General features: G+C 40.3%; 1 protein-coding gene across 3 annotated transcripts in view; it reads right to left on the bottom strand.

Moving 5' to 3' along the window:
• Positions 1-15073: 15073 nt before the first annotated feature.
• Positions 15074-20029, bottom strand: part of NDRG3 (NDRG family member 3) — a 44312-nt gene continuing 39356 nt past the window's right edge. For 2 of the 3 annotated variants that reach the window (XM_075177458.1, XM_075177459.1), the window contains exons 15-17: positions 19915-19966; positions 17182-17220; positions 15074-16643 (exon numbers count right to left, since the gene is read on the bottom strand). In XM_075177458.1, coding sequence (XP_075033559.1) covers positions 16462-16643; positions 17182-17220; positions 19915-19966 — 273 coding nt within the window. In that variant the 3' untranslated portion in view covers positions 15074-16461. The remainder of the gene's footprint in view (positions 16644-17181; positions 17221-19914; positions 19967-20029) is intronic. The other variant, XM_075177460.1, reaches the window with a different exon arrangement.

Genomic DNA, 20029 nt, shown 5'->3' with positions numbered 1-20029 from the left:
CCCACTGGGTAAATGCATCGCCTTCCGCAGCAACAGCAGCAGCTGCATCAGTAGCAGCATCTCCGAAACGCCTGCTCGTTCCAAGGCAGCCAACGTTGTGTATCACCGGTTTCAGTAAGAGGCACAACGCTGACAACCTCTTAGAGAATCTGAGGGAAATCATTTCGCAGTGGCTTACCCCACTTACACTCTCCTGGGGATTTGTGGTGTCGGACAACGCCAGTAACATTGTGCGGGCATTACATATTGGCAATTTCCAGCACGTGCCATGTTTTGCCCACACAATAAATTTGGTGGTGCAGCATTACCTGAAAAGTGACAGGGGTGTGCAGGATATGCTTGCAGTGGCCCGCAAAATTGATGGACACTTTCGGCATTCTGCCACTGCCTACCGCAGACTCGAGCAACATCCGAAAAGCCTGAACCTGCCCTGCCATCACCTCAAACAAGAGGTTGTGACGCGCTGAAACTCCACCCTCTATATGCTGCAGAGGATGGAGGAGCAGCATAAGGCCATTCAAGCCTACACAGCCACCTACGACATAGGCAAAGGAGTGGGGATGCGCCTGAGTCAAGCGCAGTGGAGACTGATTTTCGTGTTGTGCAAGGTTTTTCAGCCGTTTGAACTTGCCACACGAGAAGTCAGTTCCGACACTGCCAGCTTGAGTCAGGTCATTCCCCTGATCAGGCTGTTGCAGAAGCAGTTGGAGAAAGTGAGGGAGGAGCTGGTAAACCATTGCGATTCCACAAAGCATGTAGCTCTTGTGGATGAAGCCCTTCGTACGCTTTGCCAGGATCCGAGGGTGGTCACTCTTTTAAAGTCAGAGGAATACATTCTGGCCACCGTGCTCGATCCTCGGTTTAAAGCGTATGTTGTGTCTCTGTTTCCGGCGTACACAAGTCTACAGCGGTGCAAAGACCTGCTGGTCAGGAGATTGTCCTCTGAAGAGGACCGTGACATGCCAACAGCTCCTCCTTCATTTTCTTCCACACCTGTGGCTGCGAGGAAACAGCTGAGATTTCATAAACGACCCGCTGGCGGGGATGCAGAGTACATCTGGTCCGGACTGAAGGACCTGCCAACCATTGCTGACATGTCTACTGTCGCTGCATTGGATGCTGTCACCATTGAAAAAATAGTGGAGGATTACTTTGCTGACACCATCCAAGTAGACATGTCAGACAGTCCTTACGTTTACTGGCAGGAAAAAAAGGCAGTTTGGAAGCCCCTGTACAAACTGGCTCTATTTTATCTGAGTTGTCCTCCCTCCAGTGTGTACTCCGAAAGAGTTTTTAGTGCAGCGGGGAACCTGGTCAGTGAGCGGCGAAGGAGGTTGCTTCCGCAAAATGTTGAGAAGATGATGTTCATAAAAATGAATTATCAATTCTTCAATCAAGACCAGCAATGGCCTCCAGAGACTACAGAGGGACCTGTGATTGTGGAGTCCAGCGGGGACGAATTGATAATGTGCGAGGATGAGGAAGTACACACTGAAGGGGGCGAGGAATCAGAGGATGACATCTTGCCTTAGTAGAGCCAGTTTACTTTGTACAGGGAGAGATGAATTGCTTTTTTTGTGTGGGGGCCCAAACAAACCAATCATTTCAGCCACAGTGGTTTGGTAGGCCCTGTCTCTGAAATGATTGGTTTGTTAAAGTGTGCATGTCCTTTTTCCGCAACATAAGGATGGGTGGGAGGGCCCAAGGACAATTCCATCTTGCACCTCTTTTTTTTCTTTGCCAGCTAGTTTTGTGGAGGTCCAAACGAACCAATCATTTCAGCCACAGTTTTATAGGCCCTGTCGCTGAAATGATTGGTTTGTTAAAGTGCGCATGTCCTATTTCACCAACATAAGGGTGGGTGGGAGGGCCCAAGGACAATTCCATCTTGCACCTCTTTTTTTGGCATTATGTGCTCTTTGGGCCTAGTTTTTCAAACTGCCATCCTGTCTGCCACTGCAGTGCCACTCCTAGATGGGCCACGTGTTTGTGCCGCCCACTTGTGTGCTTAGCTTACTCATCCAGGTACCTCGGTGCAACCTTTTAGCCTAAAAACAATATTGTGAGGTGTGAGGTGTTCAGAATAGACTGGAAATGAGTGAAAATGGTTGTTATTGAGGATAATAATAGCGTAGGAGTGAAAAAAAACAAAAAAATCTCGATTTTACCAGTTTTTATGCTTTTTTAAAAAAAAAATCAGAACCCAAAACCCAAAACCTTGAGGGGGTGTTTTGGCAAAACACATCAGAACCCAAAACGCGAAAAGTGGCCAGTGCACATCCCTAATATCAATACTTATGTATATATATTATATATATATATATATATATATATATATATATATATATATATATATATGTATAGATATATAGACACAAACACACACACTCCTCTGCACTCTCCATGTACACTCTGGGGTGCAAGAGGGGTTGCCCGATGTTATATAAACCAGAGACATGGATACTCTGCCCTTTTCAAGTACACAAATAAAACTTTTACAATTACTTTTCTATATTAAAAAACAGGGAGTGTTAGTTGCACATATTGCAATAATAAGCTGACCAACATAGTGTGTGTGCGTGTGTGTGTCTGTGTACGTGTACATGTATATGTGTATACGCACAACATTAACCCCATTGATAAGTGAAGTGATTATTTTGTTGCAGTGACACCTGTCATGCGGTAGGATATATTAGGCAGCAAGTGAACAGTCAGTTCTTCAAGTTGATGTGTTGGAAGCAGGACAATTGGGCAAGCATAAAGATCAAAGTAACTTTGACAAAGGGCTTAATTGTCATAGCTAGACGACTGGGTCAGAGCATCTCCTAAACAGCAGGTATTGTGAGGTGTTCTCGGTATGTAGTGGTTAGAACCTACCGAAATTGGTCCAAGGAAGGACAACAGGTGAACTGCGACAGGTCCATGGGCGCCAAAGACTCATTAATGTGCTTGGGAAGTGAAGGCTAGTCTGTCTGGTCCAATCCCACAAAAGAGCTACTTTAGCACAGAAGTTGGTCTGGTGTAATGAATCACATTTTCTTTTACATCATGTGGACGGCCAACTGAGTATTAATTAGGTGGTTTCAATGTAGTGGCTGATTGATATACACGCACGCACGCACACACTCTGGTCAAAGTGGAAGTTTAGAAGTCGTGGTATGAAAAATTTAAAGAGAATGTGAGTGAATGGAATTTAACAGTTTCACAATGAAGGCAGTAGGAGAAGTGGTGGTATGGCACACCACTGTACACACCCTCACTTCCACCACTGTGTGTGTATATATATACAGTATATATACTATATACACATAGACGCATCAATAGAAAATGATACAAGCACCTAAAGAAATGTAAACAGAGACTACTCGATCACTATCTAATAGATGAAAGAGACTCGCAGCCATTAGACAATATGCTCAATTGAATAATGGGAAATTCAGTTTTATTACTCTTTCCAGGAAGTGATATTTTGTGCAATCAGGTGTATATATGTGTACCTTCAATTGAGTCTATAATCAGAGTTACTAGCTACCAGTAAATAAAATTTTCTTACTGATGAGTGAAAATAGGCAACTCTGTAAAAATCATCTCCACTCCAAACACTACAATAACGCACATGCAAGTGTCACACCAGTGATTTTGAGCTTGTGTAGGGTTGTGACCCTTTTAGTTATAATCAGTGATTACCCTTTTGTTGTAGGTGATTCTTTGACCCCTTTAAGACATCTAACACAGCATTTACAGCTCTGCACCCTGACCTCTGATGGTGGAGCGAGAGGTGCTATCAGGGGCTCATGCGGGATTGTCAGGTGAGAATCTCTTGTCTGCCGTCTGTAGAAAGGTGTCACCTGAGATAGGATTCTCGCTTCTCCTCATTAAAGGAATAGCCCTCTTTCTACTTTAAATTCACATACAAATATGTCATCAATAATGGTAGCCATCAGGAATTCTTTATAACATTATCAGAAAAAAAATGTTTTTTTGTGCAAGGGTTGCCTGGAAAGTCATAGTTAAAGTATCACAGATCAAGTTAGACATTAATGTTCCAATGGAGTAACAAAGATCATTGCCAGCAGAATAGTACATTTGATTTTCTGTGTGGGAGGTATACCCACAAAGAAGATCTCACCCTTAATATTTTAATATTGGCACCGATTTACTGTAACAATAGAGACCGTCCCTATCAAATCTATGCAAAGATTCTTTCACAGAAATGATTTACATTAAGAAAGTTCATTTTCACTTCTCTAAACCAGTACATCCCTCACCAGCATAATTGATTCCGCTAAATATAGAGGAAAAAACACAATGCATTAATTGCAAATTAAACATATAGGACCTGATTCACGTTCAGACGTACCTCCATTTGTGTAGCGTATCTTGTGTGAAATAGCTCTGCGGGGGTCCAGAAACGGACATTACGCCAACTAGCGCAATTGCACGACTACCACGACATGAGAAGTGGAATGGGGAAGGGAAGGAGCGGACTAACATTTGCCATGTACAGTAAGGGTGTTCCGACGCAGATGCGACTGATTCAAGTCCTGGATTTTCAAGTCCGCTTATTTTCAGACGTATCTTTTGCACCCGCTACAGGTCAGGTGTAAATGCCGACTGATAGTGTTGACTGACACAGCATTGTCTTTGAATTAAAAAGTACACGTATGTGTGCCAATAGCTATCACATAACAACTGTATGCAACTATGATATACCATAAAAATGCATTGTATATACAGTACTTATGTTATATAATAGAAAATATATATATTTGATTTTTTTATATATATATGATTATGCTGTTAACAGTTATTTTAAATTTTAGTAACAACAGTTTTTGTGAGTGGGGTATGACAGCTCTAGAGAAAACAGCCTATGAAGCTACAGCAATCCAGTTATGTACACCCTCCTTAACAAACACTGTCCTAACACTGTCAAATACAGCTACCTGGCTTCATACTGGGAGGGTGGACTAACAGTTTAATTTATGTGGTGAGCACTAGCTTTGAAGAAGAATATTATGAAAATATTATGAATATTTCGAATATTTCACAAGTATATTATGTAAATACTCCGGCCCCTCAACACACCCACCTCTGTGCCGTCATTCACCTCTACAGCTTTTAGCAACACTTTCAGCTGCTGTCTTTTAATAAAATATCTGCCTGCCCTCACTGGAAATGTGTCGCAGGCACGGAACACACCTGACTTGTGCAGGCACCAAAGTGTAGCGGATCTCATGGTCTGACCAGACCGTGATTGTAACCCTGCACGGCGCTTGTTTTCACAGCAGTGCTCTACTGGCCGAGCCCTCTCCTCTGTGTCTCCGAGCCCTCATTCAACGGCAGGAAAGGCTGCAGCAACTCTTGTGCATTTCTCTTTGTGTTCTCCAGCTCCTGTGAACAGGTACCACATCGACTTGAGAATATATATAGCTGCGTCTCATTCCTGCACTATTGCCTGGAAGTGCTCACTGTAAAGTAGCATCCTGCTATCTCATTGTGGTGGAGTTCCCGGAGCAGCTGCAGGCTCTAATTTTTCTGTTCATCGTGTTGGGTTCTGATCGTTTTGCTTTGTTCCGATTATGTCTTTATCTAATGGCCATTGATCACTGAGCATTGTTTTGATTCTGCCAGTTCTGTTAAACTTGATCAACCTTTCTGTCTGGTTCCTAATCCTGTCGTTTTGTTTCTGCTTAAAGTCTTGATCCCTTAGGCTGTTGGATTGTTTTTATCTCCTTTTTTGTCCTGGACTGTGGTTTCAGATGTATGTTTGTGATTAACCCGTTTCTGTACCTTTTATTGCCTCTCTTTTTGGTGTCACGTTTTCTATCCTTGTTGCCCTGTTGCTTAGACCTCTGCCTGCTTTGTCTTCGCCATCCTGGCGTGTTGATCTTGCCTTGACCATCTCTCACTTCTGCTTCCTGTCTGACAACCTTATTTACCCTTGTTGAGCTCCATGGACCAAGTATTTAAAATGTTGCAATCTGAAAACCAGATGGCTATTACCAAAGGGAAAGGGGGCTGTAATAGGCTGAAGTACATGCTAAGCTCAGTGTTCGGTTTTCATCTGCTTTGCATTCTGTTTGTTACTCTGATCTACTATGCAGTTCCAGTGTGTCTCCTTATGAGTGCTGATTGAAAGGCTTCACTATATAAGCTCTCACCTGTTCTGCATATGTTGCCAGTGATAACGTTACAAGCTAGCTTTCTGGTTCCTGTATCTGTGTCCTGTGTGATTCTGACCTTGCATCAAGCAGTTTCTGGCTGTGCATTAAGCAGTCTCCTGTTTCTCGATACCTGGCTTTGCAACTTTTAGTGTACTGGTTCCTGATAGCTGGCTTTGCAGCTGCACATTATTCACGTACCTCTACACAATATCCTCAGTCACAGACTTATCATTGCTCACCCTGTGGGGCATTTACAGTAAAGACTGTTATATTCCTGCATTGCCTCAGAACCTGTGCTTTACTGCAATATCTAATGTGCTTGTGCTCAGACAATCATATGTAGTGAACTGCAATATTGTTTTTAATACATCATCACTTCATATTCTTGTGACTTTTTAACTCTCAGCCCCTGATTTTCTGTTTCTTTTTTTTTCATGTTAAATTCTATCCCATTATTTCTGCTAACCCTCATCCTAAATGGCTAACATTCTGTCCTATTCATGTTTGTTCCTGATATTACTACCAAGAGTTTTCATTTCAGCATGTGATCGGAATCTTTATGTTTTTAGTCATGGATTGTTCCTGGATGTGAGTATGTGAGAGTAATTCTTCAGTTTTTGTGCTTTGAGAAACGGTTTCTACATGTCAATTTGTTATCACTATTTTGATTTAACAAGGATTGTGAGTTTTTGTCATATTAAATCCCATTTAATAACGTTCCATCTTTGTTTTCTTAAAGAATTCATGTGTCGTATAGATGTGATTGCATTTTGGGATAAGTCAGGAAGTAACTCCTAAAAGTGTCATCTCTTGAACTAAATCTTAGTGGTAGCAGGATTTCTTCTTTCATAGTGTGTTTGCATACATTTTTGAGGGCCAGTTATAGACAAACCAGGAGGTCTGTTTGTGCTGATTAAACCTTTCACATCCATGTCATATATGCCCAGGTAAGCCTTGCTATTACACGTGGGTTTACAAGACTGTCTAATGGAAAACTGAGCTACATATACACATACACTCCATATTTTGGGAGAGGGATAAGGGATGTAACACAAAAAAAGTGTTCATCAGTTTGATAAACAAGCTAAACAAGCAACACCATATCAGCCAGCCCTGGCATCTGGAAGGGATTTGCAGTGGTAATGTTTTCTGGGTTAGTTGTAAGAGGCTTAACCATGAAATCCCAAATATGTCAATGGTCTTTGGTGTGGACAAGGTGTTTTTGTTTCCCTGTACTATTGCTAAGGTAAGCCAAGGCTACAACATGTTACTTACAAATACTGTGAAACATAAGTAAACATTTCCTCTATCTTTGGCTCTGCTAGTGGTTTTTTTTTTGTTTTTTTTTGTTGGTTTTTTTTAAGATCATAGACACACTGACAGGGTTTTTGCTCCCTCTAGTGGGGAAAAAAAGTGTAGTCTGATATACGCAATAATTTCAAATCGACAATAATAGTCATGCAGACTAAAATTCACATTGTACACAAGATTTAATTAAAAACCATGAAACTTGCAGAAATGAACAGTAGCCAGTAACATGCAACCAGATATTAACCGGCTTACTACACCTATTATATTATAATCTCACTTGAGCAGGGCCATCTTTGCATTCTGATTCATATCATTGTACGGAATCTGTTTCTATAATCACTTTAATGTCAGGTAAAGTCAGTGTGTTAAATAAAGGAAAATAAATATTAAATCTTAAGTTTTGAGATATTATTTGAGGGGGTTATAACCCCCCTCTCCCCACAAAGAATAATTAAATCTTTAAATAATATCTGTAATGAAGCAAATATTTAAAGAAATGTGTATTTGTTTTATAATTGTGATCCCAATAATACCTCATTTTAGGCACTACCAAAATTCATTGCAAATAAGCATCACTGACCGAAAATTGTCTATCCCCTGAGACTTCATCTAACTGTAGTGTTATAAATTTAGTGAAACTTGGATGAATTCAAATAAATGTGAACATATATTTATGCTTAAAGAGTGAGTAAGAGTTAATAGCATGCAGAAGGAATAGTCTGCTCAAGCAAGTTTCTAACAAAGAGGGAGATAAGACACATTCCTGTAGCTAGTTGTACCAAGTACAAGAGAAAACAGATGAAACCAAATGTACTGTGTACCTCTGCAAGGTCAAACTCTGTATAGATGGGAGTCCTAGAACAGGGTGGGTTACTAAAATCTGCCCAGTAACAAAATACGTATATAAGACTGTGCAAATGCAATATTTCTTGTGCAGATTCTTGTTTAAATAATAGACCCCTGCTTGTCTGCCTGAATAAAGAAGCTCACATTTGGATGTTTGCCTTACGATTTTTGACTATATATTGACTATATATTGCAGAGGTCCATCTGGGGGAGTGGGAGTTTCCTAGTGCCTGGAACCTCCCCTTCCCAGCCTGGGGCACTGTATGCTTGAGGTGTCTGGACCCTGCCCCCAGGACCAGCAACTTTACAGCTTTTGTGCAGAACGTTTCTGTCTGCATTGTTCACAGCTCTCTCTCCCAGCCCCTTTCTCTCCTACTGCCAGCATGTCTCATGTGTGCAGCAGCAGGACACAAGACACAGCACTAGATGAAGAAGTTTGGGGATATTTAATTTAATAGTGGGGTTATGGCGGACCTATTAACAGTGGGATGATGGGACTATTCATTTAATGCTGAAATGGTTTGGGTGCTATTAATTGAATGTGTGGCTGAGTTTGGGGAGAAGGAGAGCTATTTCTTAAAAGTGAATACTAATTATTTAATAATTTGGAGGAAATAGGCTTATTTATTAAATGTAAATACTATTAATTTAATGTTGGGGTTGTTTGGGGGGAAATGGGTCTTTTTATTAAAGGTGAATGACATTATTTTATTGTCCGGGTTGGTTCCTGGGAGGCCTAATTATTAACTATAGGTGCTTTTGATTTAATATCGGATTGTTTTAGGGGATAGAGGCCTACTGTGTTCACTTATTGCTAGGATTTCTATATCATGTACCTGTACCTTTTTCCAAACAGGGAACCAACATTCCAGGATCCAGACAAGCAGCAGCTGAGCTTAGGATACCAGCAGCAGCAAAAAGTAGTGAACACAGCAAGAACAGGTAGGAGAAAGCAGGACAATCTGCCAACTGTCCTGATTCTGGTGGGTCAGTCCTACTTTTGGGGACTTACACACTCAATCAGGACTTTGTTCCGACTACAGGGACAATTGGGAGGTATGTCCCGCTTCACACGGCTCTACTTGAAAAGGGAGAGCTGTAAGCACCTAACAGTAGTGCACACAGCATTACCTGTGTATATGATGGGGATAGGAAGAGTTGGAGCACAGCCAACCTCTGTCTAAAATTATAGCTACTCCCCCATGCATGCTGATCACACCCACTGGCAGCGTGGCATGGAAACCCCTCTCTACAAATCCTAAGTTTGACCCTTAATGCTTGGTAAAATCCTAGCTATAAGAGTAGCATGGTTGCAGCAGTTAATGTTTGTATTCTGAGAACTAACACCTGTAGAAAAGATTACACATAATAGCTTGAAGTAGGATGGAACAGGCCAGTTACAGCTAAAGCTGCATTGTAGTGTTTGTTGTCCAAAGCAACTAAACTAAATAATACTACTACACAGGAGAACAGACCTTCCTGGATCCTCTAACCTAAAGTTCTCAGGTATCATGTTGCATTAGCAAAGAAGAATGTGTGGTTCTAATATATTTAATAGAAGTCATCTGTTTGATAAATCAGATATTTTTTGGGATAGTTACAGTGCAAGGATATAATTTTGAACAGGATATACATACACAAATCAATAAAGTTGACTGTACCTAAAAATTCTACAGATTAGTCTGTATAAAGCCACAGTTACCTAAGAACAATAAAAGCAACATTGCTGGACACATGGGAGCCTAAAACATTGCAATGTGCCATTAAGCATTATCGCAGGTGACCTGTCGCTTGTGAAGCGCTTGACATGCTGCTGTATCTGTGACTTCCTGTTATTTCAACCTTGCCGTGTGGCCAGCATCTGAGAAGAAAGCATTTTGTCCATTACTGTATTATCTTAAAACGAAATAACTTGTTTTACTGTAGTTAACATCTATATTCATTCATCAAAAGCATGTTTGCACATTTTTAAGTAATTATCGGTTTTATGGGGATTAGAAGATTACTCGACGACTGATCCTTTGTAAACCTGGTACTTAATAGAAATAAACATTGATACTTGAAGGGATTAGCAAGTGATCTTTTCAATTAATTTATACTGTTACAGCAGAACTCAGAATGTGCAAGCTCCATATCCTTATTTCCTCATGAATGCATGCAGCATTCTAAGACTTGTCTCCACTGCTTTGTATCACATGCCACTTTATGATGGTAAGTGTGTGCAGTGTGGTACATCTATTCCAAGTACCCCTAATGTGTATACATTTACCAAGCAACTCTGTGGGTCATTTATGTTGAAAGAATAGCCTTTGAAATTTGTATGGTTTACCAATACCTTAAAGAATTTTAATTTTACCATACTGAAACAGCCTATGGGGCACATTTATCAATCATCGGCAAAAATGAAAAATAGTTATCAATCCTTATCGCATGGATAAGGATTGAACTATTTCTCAAATTTATTAAAAACGGATCACAGAAACAGCAGTTCCGAAAAACTGCTGTTTCTGTGATAAAAAAAAAAATCGCACTTACCCCGCCTCTTCGGAACGCGATGTCCTCCGGGTCCTCTTCATTTGTCTTCACACTGGAACGGTGCATGTGCAGTTCGAAAAACTGCACATGCGCACAGACATCTCCGATCTGTCTCTGCAACTATAGTTGCAGAGGGAGCGGTGAGTGACATGGAGGGATCATGTGATCCCTCCACACATGCGCTGTCCAGCTCTGCTCTTCGGAGCCGAGCTGACAGCATTGAAATCTGGCAATTTTGATAATGTACGCCAGCTTCAGCTTCTTTACCGGAACTTGTTAGTTTGCGGCCAGGAGCAGTCACCATACTGTTGAATGGTGACTGCTCCCAAATACTAAGAGGAGTCCACGATATCTGCTGCGATGCACCTTTCATAAATATGCGGAGGACACAGAGGGACCTTAATTTCCCGGTAAGAGCACTATCGTTCTTTCTTAAATATGCCCCCTTGAATCTCTCTAAGGTACCTCCCTGGGGATACATTTACCACAGTTCGAGAATCTATTTTAAGAGAAACTAATTACTGTAAGTGACCGGAAAACTGAAGTATAACAATATTTGCATATGTTTATGAACAATCAAATTGGATAACCAACCATGGAAGCCATGTGGTTTCTCTTACAAAAACTCAGCCCTTGCCAAGTGTGTCTTTAACACTTCAGGCACTTTACGACTGTTCTCCTTGTAGGTCTGGGCAATAACATCCTTGATCCATCTTGCTAAAGTAGGTTTTGGTGCAGCACATATTTTGAGCAGAAGAACAAAAGTTGCCATGTCTTCCTGAAACTGTTTCTCTGGAAAGATAAGTAGATATCACTCTAACCAAATCTAGAGTATTTATTTGTTCTTCTTTTTTATTAGTTGGTAGTGAATAGAGAGACAGTAGTATTATCTCTAGATTGATATGAAAAGAAAAAAATAACTTTGGGTAAATAACCAGGATTAGTCCTTAATACGACTTTATCTGCAAAGAGTTTTAAGAAAGGCTCTTTACATAATAAAATAAAGTTGTTGTCCGGTACTCACCAACAAACATTATATAAATCACTATGTGTCAGTCTATACATAAAGGAGATTTTTGTGCACAATATAGCAATATTGGGATTAAGCTCATCTGCCAACGTCAAGGCATCTCCTGTAGGTGAGTCTCTAAACTACAGATACAAATTTATATTCAGGATGTCCCATTTAAAACCTTCTCTGAATCTCTATCTTATAAAGCCTGCAGCACCCGGAGAGAGTGGCCAACTCCCAGAAATACAAACTAGAAATTAGCCTTCTTTCAATTAATGAAATGTGTGCAGGTGGTGTGTACACATTGGTCTCAAATTGTCCTTGGCTGCATTCTCAAATGATTTTATTCACTTGTACACATTTCATTAATTTAAATAAGTGCGCCTTTTTTTCTTTCACTAATCTTTACATAACAAGGTATGTAGATCTCCCACTTGACAAGCAGATGTAATTGCTAATAAAACAATACTTTAAGGGTGAGCCACTTTAGCGGGAAATCCTGCAGCGGTTCAAATGGATCTGAATTGAAAACAATATTGAGATCCCAATGTGCCACAAAATGTTTAAAAAATTGGAAAATAAGGTTTTGAAGAATACTGATTTCAGATATCTGAACCTTCAGTGTAGAGAGCCAGACCCTTAACAAAACCATCTTTAAGAAATGTCAAAATAATTGGGATACCGGCAGACATGGGATTCTCTATTCTCTCTATTTAGACTACAAACTGAATTTCTTTTCAGACTATGTTATAAGTGAAAGAAAAATTACTCTTTCTTGCTTGAAACAATATATTAATAACTTCATCAGAGACACCTTTGTGGTTTAAAGTGACCGCTAAATCTCCATCCCATCAAAGAGAGGGAATCTGGATTTGGGTGGGGAACTGATCCCAGGTGTAGAAGATCTGACCAGCATGGTAGGTCTCAAAGCCTCCTCCAAGCCACTGGAATCCAAGGATGGCAATGACAAAATGGGAGGAGTGTTACTACCTGCTTTACCTCTTTCTTGATTTTCCACAAATGCAAGCAATGATGGGAAAAGGAGTTAACACATATCCCAGTTTGAAGTTCCATGATACTGATAGGGCATCTATTCTGAGTGCCCTCTTGTACCTTTGATGGGATAAAACTGGAGCTCCTTGGCATTCTGAGCTGTATATTAGGGACTGACGATTTATGGACGAGCAGGTAAAATTCTTCTTTGTGTAAGACATATGCTCTTGGGTAGACACCTGCTGATGCTGTGACATTGTCTCTACCTGCTTTGTGAAAAGCCAAAGGAGATTGTTTTCTGGCCATGACATCAGAGTTGTCACCTCTGACATCATTATCTTGTTCTTGTTGCCTCCTTGCTTGTTTATAAAAGCAACTACTGTTCTGTTGTCTGAACATATCTATTTTAGCCACATGCTTATTTCTATATGCAGATGAGCTGACCAACCAATGGAACTTGAATCTGTTGCAAGCACTATCCACTCTGGTTCTGAAAGAGTTATACCTTGATTCGTGAAATACGGACTATAAAGGTTTAAAGAATATAATTGTGATCCCACTTGGCATATGCCATCTTGTCCATGCAAGAATTCCTATGGCTGAAGAAATATCCCTAACAGGTTGTGAAAAGTCCTCACTGAAACCCATCTTTGAGACTGGACCTACTGTGACAAGGATAGAATCTTGAAAAGAAAAAAAAGAGTGTATGTGGAGTTGGTGCACATTACTGGTAAAATATTGCAATTACTAGAATTGCTATCAGTGACATATCAAGAGTGAAAAGTTCCACATTCCAAAATACTTAAAAAATAATCTTTATTTGTACTACAAAACATTAAAGTTGAAGCAGCGAAATCAATTAAAAATATGTAAGTGTAGTGTATTGGATCTAGAAAACTGTTGTACCCAGGGCGATTTAGGCCCCACCCCCTCTGACTTCTGCAGTCCCCGCTCAGCAGTGACAGTGTGCTGCTCAGATTGTGTTTAAAACACACAGCAGCTGGGCAGCACACTGTCCCTCCCGAGCAGACCTGCACCTACTGTGCAGCAAGTCCCTGCTGTGGGGGTGGGGGTGGGGGGGGGGGGGGGAATTGCCCCGATCACCCCCCCTGGATCTGCCACTGCTAGTCAGTGGGTCTATTTTTCAGTTACAAATCCTGCTCATCTTTCATTGTTCCATTCGGTGACCTGTATCTGAAAACCTAAGAGATTCTGACACCTGTTGTCTTTAGCACAGACATGCCCACCTGGAGCCAATGCAAACTGTTTACACTGATTTAGACCCACCGTTGTTTGCGCAGTGGGGTCAGGCCTGCCTGCCCTGAGCAGAGCATACCTCAGAATATATTGTGTTATAATTACATGTTCGATACACCATATTCAAGATAAGCATGGTGGTGGTGTTCTTTAGTAAATACATCCAGAAGTGCTAGTCCATTTATATTAAATAAATCTTTTTGACACTTTTACACCCCCAAAAAATATGTACCAAGATTTATTTTCATAACTGCTGATGCTCTGGCAGAAGTTTTAATCATACTTGCATACTTTTTCATTTTGGGTTCTGGGAGGTCCAGGGGCAGGGCTAAGAATTGCATCACTAACAACCACCTCTAAGCAGTTATCACCATTGTGCCCTATCCCGGCAGGTGGTGGGGACGTGATGATGCGTGAATTGCAACACTAAGTCCCACCCCGTCTATTTAATTTACCAATCTGTCAGGGATCCCGGAGTTTGCCTTGCTCTCCTGGGAGTCTCCCGGACATTCTGGGAGAGTAGGTAACTATGATTTTAATACTGGTCACTTTAATGAATCAATGGCAATGTCAAAGTATGGTAGTATTAAGATAGCCAATGCTCAGTATCCTGCACTAAACTGGCAACTTTAATCCAGAACAGATTTATATATTTTTTATTCTGTTCAGAAAATCCAAAACATGGACTGATAAGTCTGTGCCATTAGGAGGTAGCTTAGGAGGTGATAGAACAATCCTTTAACATAATCACCTTTATTGGAGAAAATTGTAACAGCATAAAAGTGATTGAACCAATAAGTTCATGGGATGGGCAGGAAAAATGGGTCTTGTAGAAGCAAACATAGATCAGACTTGTTATGTAGCGTAATGGAATCAACATATAATGAACATTTCAAGGAGGAGCTAAAATATTTTGTAGTGCTGTAGACAGGTATTCAAAACAAGCATAGAACACATTTCACAGTTTATTAGTAAGCACGAAGTCCATTAGAATGTCAACGATTTTATTTAACAGCAGAAAATTAGTTTTAGTTATACTCAAGTCTATATTCTCGTTCAGCTACAGGAAAATATATATGTTTGTTCATGAGAAGATATAAAGTAGTAACAATCCCTTTAGGTTTATTATTGGTGCAATACTTCTCTGGCTAAAAAGGTCATTAACCACACCTGCAAAGCTAGTATAGGGCAGGTGTCTGGAAAATATAAGTGGTGATGTGGGGGGGGTTGAGGTCACAGATATAAAAACACAAACCCAAGACAACTAGCAAGCCTGAAGAAAATACAAAACAATATATACATGAGCAAAAACCACATGACATTTATGATTAGACACAAAAAACAAATGTTGTATTTTTAGGTAACCTGATCAAATGTCTATCATAAATCAGTATATGTAGTTTTATTAACAGTACGGGCAGCATCTCAGCATAAAGAGCATTCTTGGCATTTGAAAAAACAACCTTGTGTTCAGAAGAAATTGTTTTTCCTCACTAGTAGAACATTCCCTAAACTAGTAACAATATCATCTTGACCAAAAACCTCACTTTGCAATTAAGGCGCACCAATAACTATTACTTTCTTAAAATCTGTAGCAAACACTGTAGTGTATATATAATATTCCTGTTATTGAAAATAAAACTATGCCTCACTCGTTACTATTCTAGTACTAATTGCTCTGTTCTATATTTTAAGAGGACATTAATACATTTTATTTAATTCATTCCACATAAAATACTTTGTATTCTAGATTTGCCTTCTCTAACTCCACACAAAGACAAACAGCACCTAGGAAAATGGTGGGCAAAGCATTAAGACATTTTGGGAGTCTGTAGAGCATTTTACAGTCACATTTGCCATTTTTAAAGGACTCTTGTTATTGGCAGTGTCTGTTCTATACTAATCACAGCAGTGAATAAGTTATACATTAAGTGCATTAACTACCATTATTACACCAACATAAGAGAAGTGTATAAAGGATACTGAACATAATACACCAGCAGTCATTTCCCTCTTAAGTTAAAAAAAAAACAAAAACATAAATTTTCTAAAGATGAGATGACATGAAAATATATATTTAGATATAAAACAAACACCTAAAGAAACATGTCAAACTTCAGTTTGTGTCACAGATTGTTAAAGACAAGGAATGATACAAAGGATAGGATTATTCATTTTACAGAAAAGTATCAAAGGCTAATCAGATAAGTATACAGAATAGTCATGCAAACGTTATATATTTTTCAATTCAAGTGAAAGAATGGAAAGGTTATTTCCAGAGCTGCTCGGGTTGGAGGTCTAGGTGGGTCCACTGTTCAGCCGACAAATGAATGGAGCGATTTAGCAAGATAATTCCATTGTTTGAGGAGATTCTTGGACATCATTTGTCTCTGCAGTGCCAGGGGTGGTCTCTAGCTGGGCATTGCTGGTTTGGGAACGGCTGCGTGGAACTTCTGTGGAGCCACAGCTTGAGGCAGAGTGAGTGCGAGAACGTACAAGTCTAGATATACTTGCTGTTGGAACTAGAAGAGAATTACATTTGTATAAAGAAAACTTGCAAAAACCCTTTAATAAAAAAAGGTGAACAAAAGGCAAAAAAACAAAACCTACTTAACATACTTGTCTTTTCTACCAAACCTATTCAGGAACATTTATGAAAACTAGTGGATACACAACCATGCAAAATAGAAGTTGTCACTGTTAATCGTAGATTTGTTTTTATCATCATATCAAAACTGGTTGCTATGGGCAACAGTACTTCGTAAAGTTGAGCGTGCAGCAGTTCCACATGGCAAGAATCCTACATTACCTTTAAAAATGAGGGCCAAAAAAACAAACAAAAAAATAAAAAAATGAACCGAAAAAACCCAAACCCACTACAATTTGCAGCCATGCAACGTCATGCATAAACTGTCACAGCAAACATCCATGCCAAAACTTGCTGTAGTATGTAAATTTAAAACTAAAGGCAAAAATATAACAAATTAAACACAAGAGCACTATAACATTCCACCAGCAAAACATCCAAGACGTGCTGCACCACCTTCTGGCTGTAGATACCTGATTCAGTACTCAAATGACTGAGCTGAACATGTGGAACTGTGGGAACATACAACAAGAGGGACATACATAGGAATAAGTTAGAGGACATGAAAAAGGCTGCATAGACCTTGCTTCTCGCCAAAGTATTATGACTAGCTATGTCTTATGCAGTCTAAGCGAATCTAAGGCAGTAGTGATGACTAAGCTGCCTCTTTTCGGGGCATTGTGAGCATGCCCTTACCAAACACTGACAATCAAGCAGTGATCAAATCACCACAAATCTGTGTCAGAAGAACTTTTCCCCATGCAAACACCCAATTTAAACATTTAATGCACTTAGAGACTAAATCGGCTAGATTATGCCCCTACTCTGTCCTAAGGATGTGCGTTATCAACTGTACATTTCAATTAGGATATAACTGGGGTTATAGTGAAAACAATACTACATCTACACAAGATAGAGACTTTCATGTTAAGGGCTGAATTACCACCTGATTACCCAACTCACTAGGAACCAGTATCTCAAATAGCAAATCGAGCAGTGCCTCAATCACAGCTTCCAAACAAACCGATAGGCTGCATACTGGTGCAGCACATAAAACTTATGCTGCCACTGGGCAGTTGACAACTCCACTATTAGTTTAATTGGTTATAGCCAACCTTTCATACATTCACAGCCTTGGAGTGCAAGCTGCTCACAGATTTATATACATGAACTTATTACATGCTTTTAGCAAAGATGTTGTGATGGTTAATATCTGTTGGTATAAAAATCTTTATTTGCAGTTAATTGAAAGAATGCAATAAAGATACATATGTTTGCTTATGACACCCCAGTGTATAATTAAAGTACACCTTGTCTACTTGGTTATGCTTTCTTTTACTCACATCTCTGCCAAGTTAGAGAGAGTTAAACCTGTCTAAGCCAGTTTGGGTAATTGCAGTGAAAAACCAAAATACAACATGTAAAAGAAAAGGATTAAGCTTACATATTGATTGCACATACATTTTAGATTAGTTTGCAATAAAGTGTTTACATTTGTGGAACTAAACAAGATTTATGGATAACTTACTTTTTCTTTCAACCACCACCACTTTACTATACCGACTAGGACTTAGTCTCAGGTCAGTTGGAAACTCAGTGTTAGCAGTCTAGAATCTTTCCAATACTCATACAATAATTATTGTATGAGTGTTCAAAATTTCCATAAGGGTAGAACTATCTTGTGGAACTCACAAACAGCAAAGCCACCTGAAGAGTAGAACAATCTAGTGGCAGCCACAATAAAAGATTTCTGGCATACTTAAAAAGGTAGAAAAGATAAGATATTGCCTATGCGACAGGATGGACCACCTATGCCACCCTGTCTGTTGTTGCTGGGAACTGGCTGGGCTTACTTTGCATTTGGCATAACAAAAGGGAATGATGCTAAAAGCAGTAGGAAGGGCTTAAGCTGCTGCCACCACTGGACTCCTTAACGACATCCGGAACAGTGTTCCTTCTGGGTAACAGTCGCTGCTAGTCTACGGTGTTGCTGGTACCCCTGACCTCTTCCAATAGATCAGGGTTGCTGAGGCTGGATACAATCTGGCCCATCACACTGGCCAGAGCTGCTGGGTAGCGGGCAGAGCGGTGGTACCAGAAAGCTGGGTCCAAACCTCAGAACAGCCAGGAACGGATTAGAGTTGGGTCTAATCTGTAGGTCACAGGAAGTTCAGCATGGAAGGAGTTGTCAAGCGATGCTTATTTAGCTCCAGTAGTCCTAACAAGGTTAGATTACACTGGTTGAAGGTACCAGTGATCAAGAGGTCAGAAGAAACAAGTATGCTTTTAAAAAAGGCACCGTTTATTAAAAACACATTTGGAGACTAGTCTTAGTAGGAGGTAATCCGCCCTCCTGTCTGGGTTGATTCATGCAGCCTGCACTTGAATCAGCCCAGAGAGTTTAACACCTTTAACATTGCTGCTAGTGGCAAGGGGGGCTGAAGCTCTGACTAGGGACTTGGCTTTCTGGGACCCCCAGGAGACATTGCACCTCCCAGAGCCGTTTGATCTCAGAAGGCACCCATGGAAATCCCGCCATTATCATCAATTTCTATATAGCGCCACCAGTTCCGCAGCACTGTACAGAACTCATTCACATCAGTCCCTGCTCCATTGGAGCTTCACAATCTAAATCCCTTAACATACACACTCACACTGGGCAATTTAATAGCAGCTAATTAACCTACTGGTATGTTTTTAGAGTGTGGGAGTAAACCCACAAACACAGGGAGAACATACAAATCCACACAGATAAGGTCATGGTTGGGAATTGAACTCGTGCTCCAGCAGCCACTGAAGCTGGCTGCCAGGGGGTTAAGGATCCAGGACTGCCTCTGCAGCCACCACTGGACCAGCATGGACTGGGCAAGTTCTTTTATTACATTACACAAGTGTATTTAAAATGTAAAGTGTATATCTAAACTACCGGTGCTGCAGCACCCCGGCTAACTACCCATACAGTCATTTACATAGTTTTATATTTAATTAAATAAGTTTAGAACCACTGGTTTCACTCCCTGGTGCCTAGTGCTGGGGGGTTAATCCCTCAATTGCTGCAGTACTGTCGAAGTCCATTTCAAGATGGCCGCCACACGTTACTCGGGACCCGGCCACAGCCTACAATTGCTCTGCAAGAGGTTTTAACTCAGGATTAGGACTACAAAAATTGGGGTAGTATGCCTCAAGCTAATAAAATGATTACTTACTGTATCCCATTCCTTGAATAAAATATTGCAGGGCCTCAGCCAGTTTTCCAGGCTAAACAAAAAACAGAAAAGTGTACATTAAAAATAGTCACAGGAGGAATGCATCACATAACAC

The sequence above is a fragment of the Mixophyes fleayi genome, chromosome 6 (assembly GCF_038048845.1).
Source record: "Mixophyes fleayi isolate aMixFle1 chromosome 6, aMixFle1.hap1, whole genome shotgun sequence".
In the NCBI taxonomy this organism is placed as follows: Eukaryota; Metazoa; Chordata; class Amphibia; order Anura; family Limnodynastidae; genus Mixophyes; species Mixophyes fleayi.
Note: the sequence above shows the minus strand (reverse complement) of the source record. Positions and strands in the feature narration are given on the sequence as shown.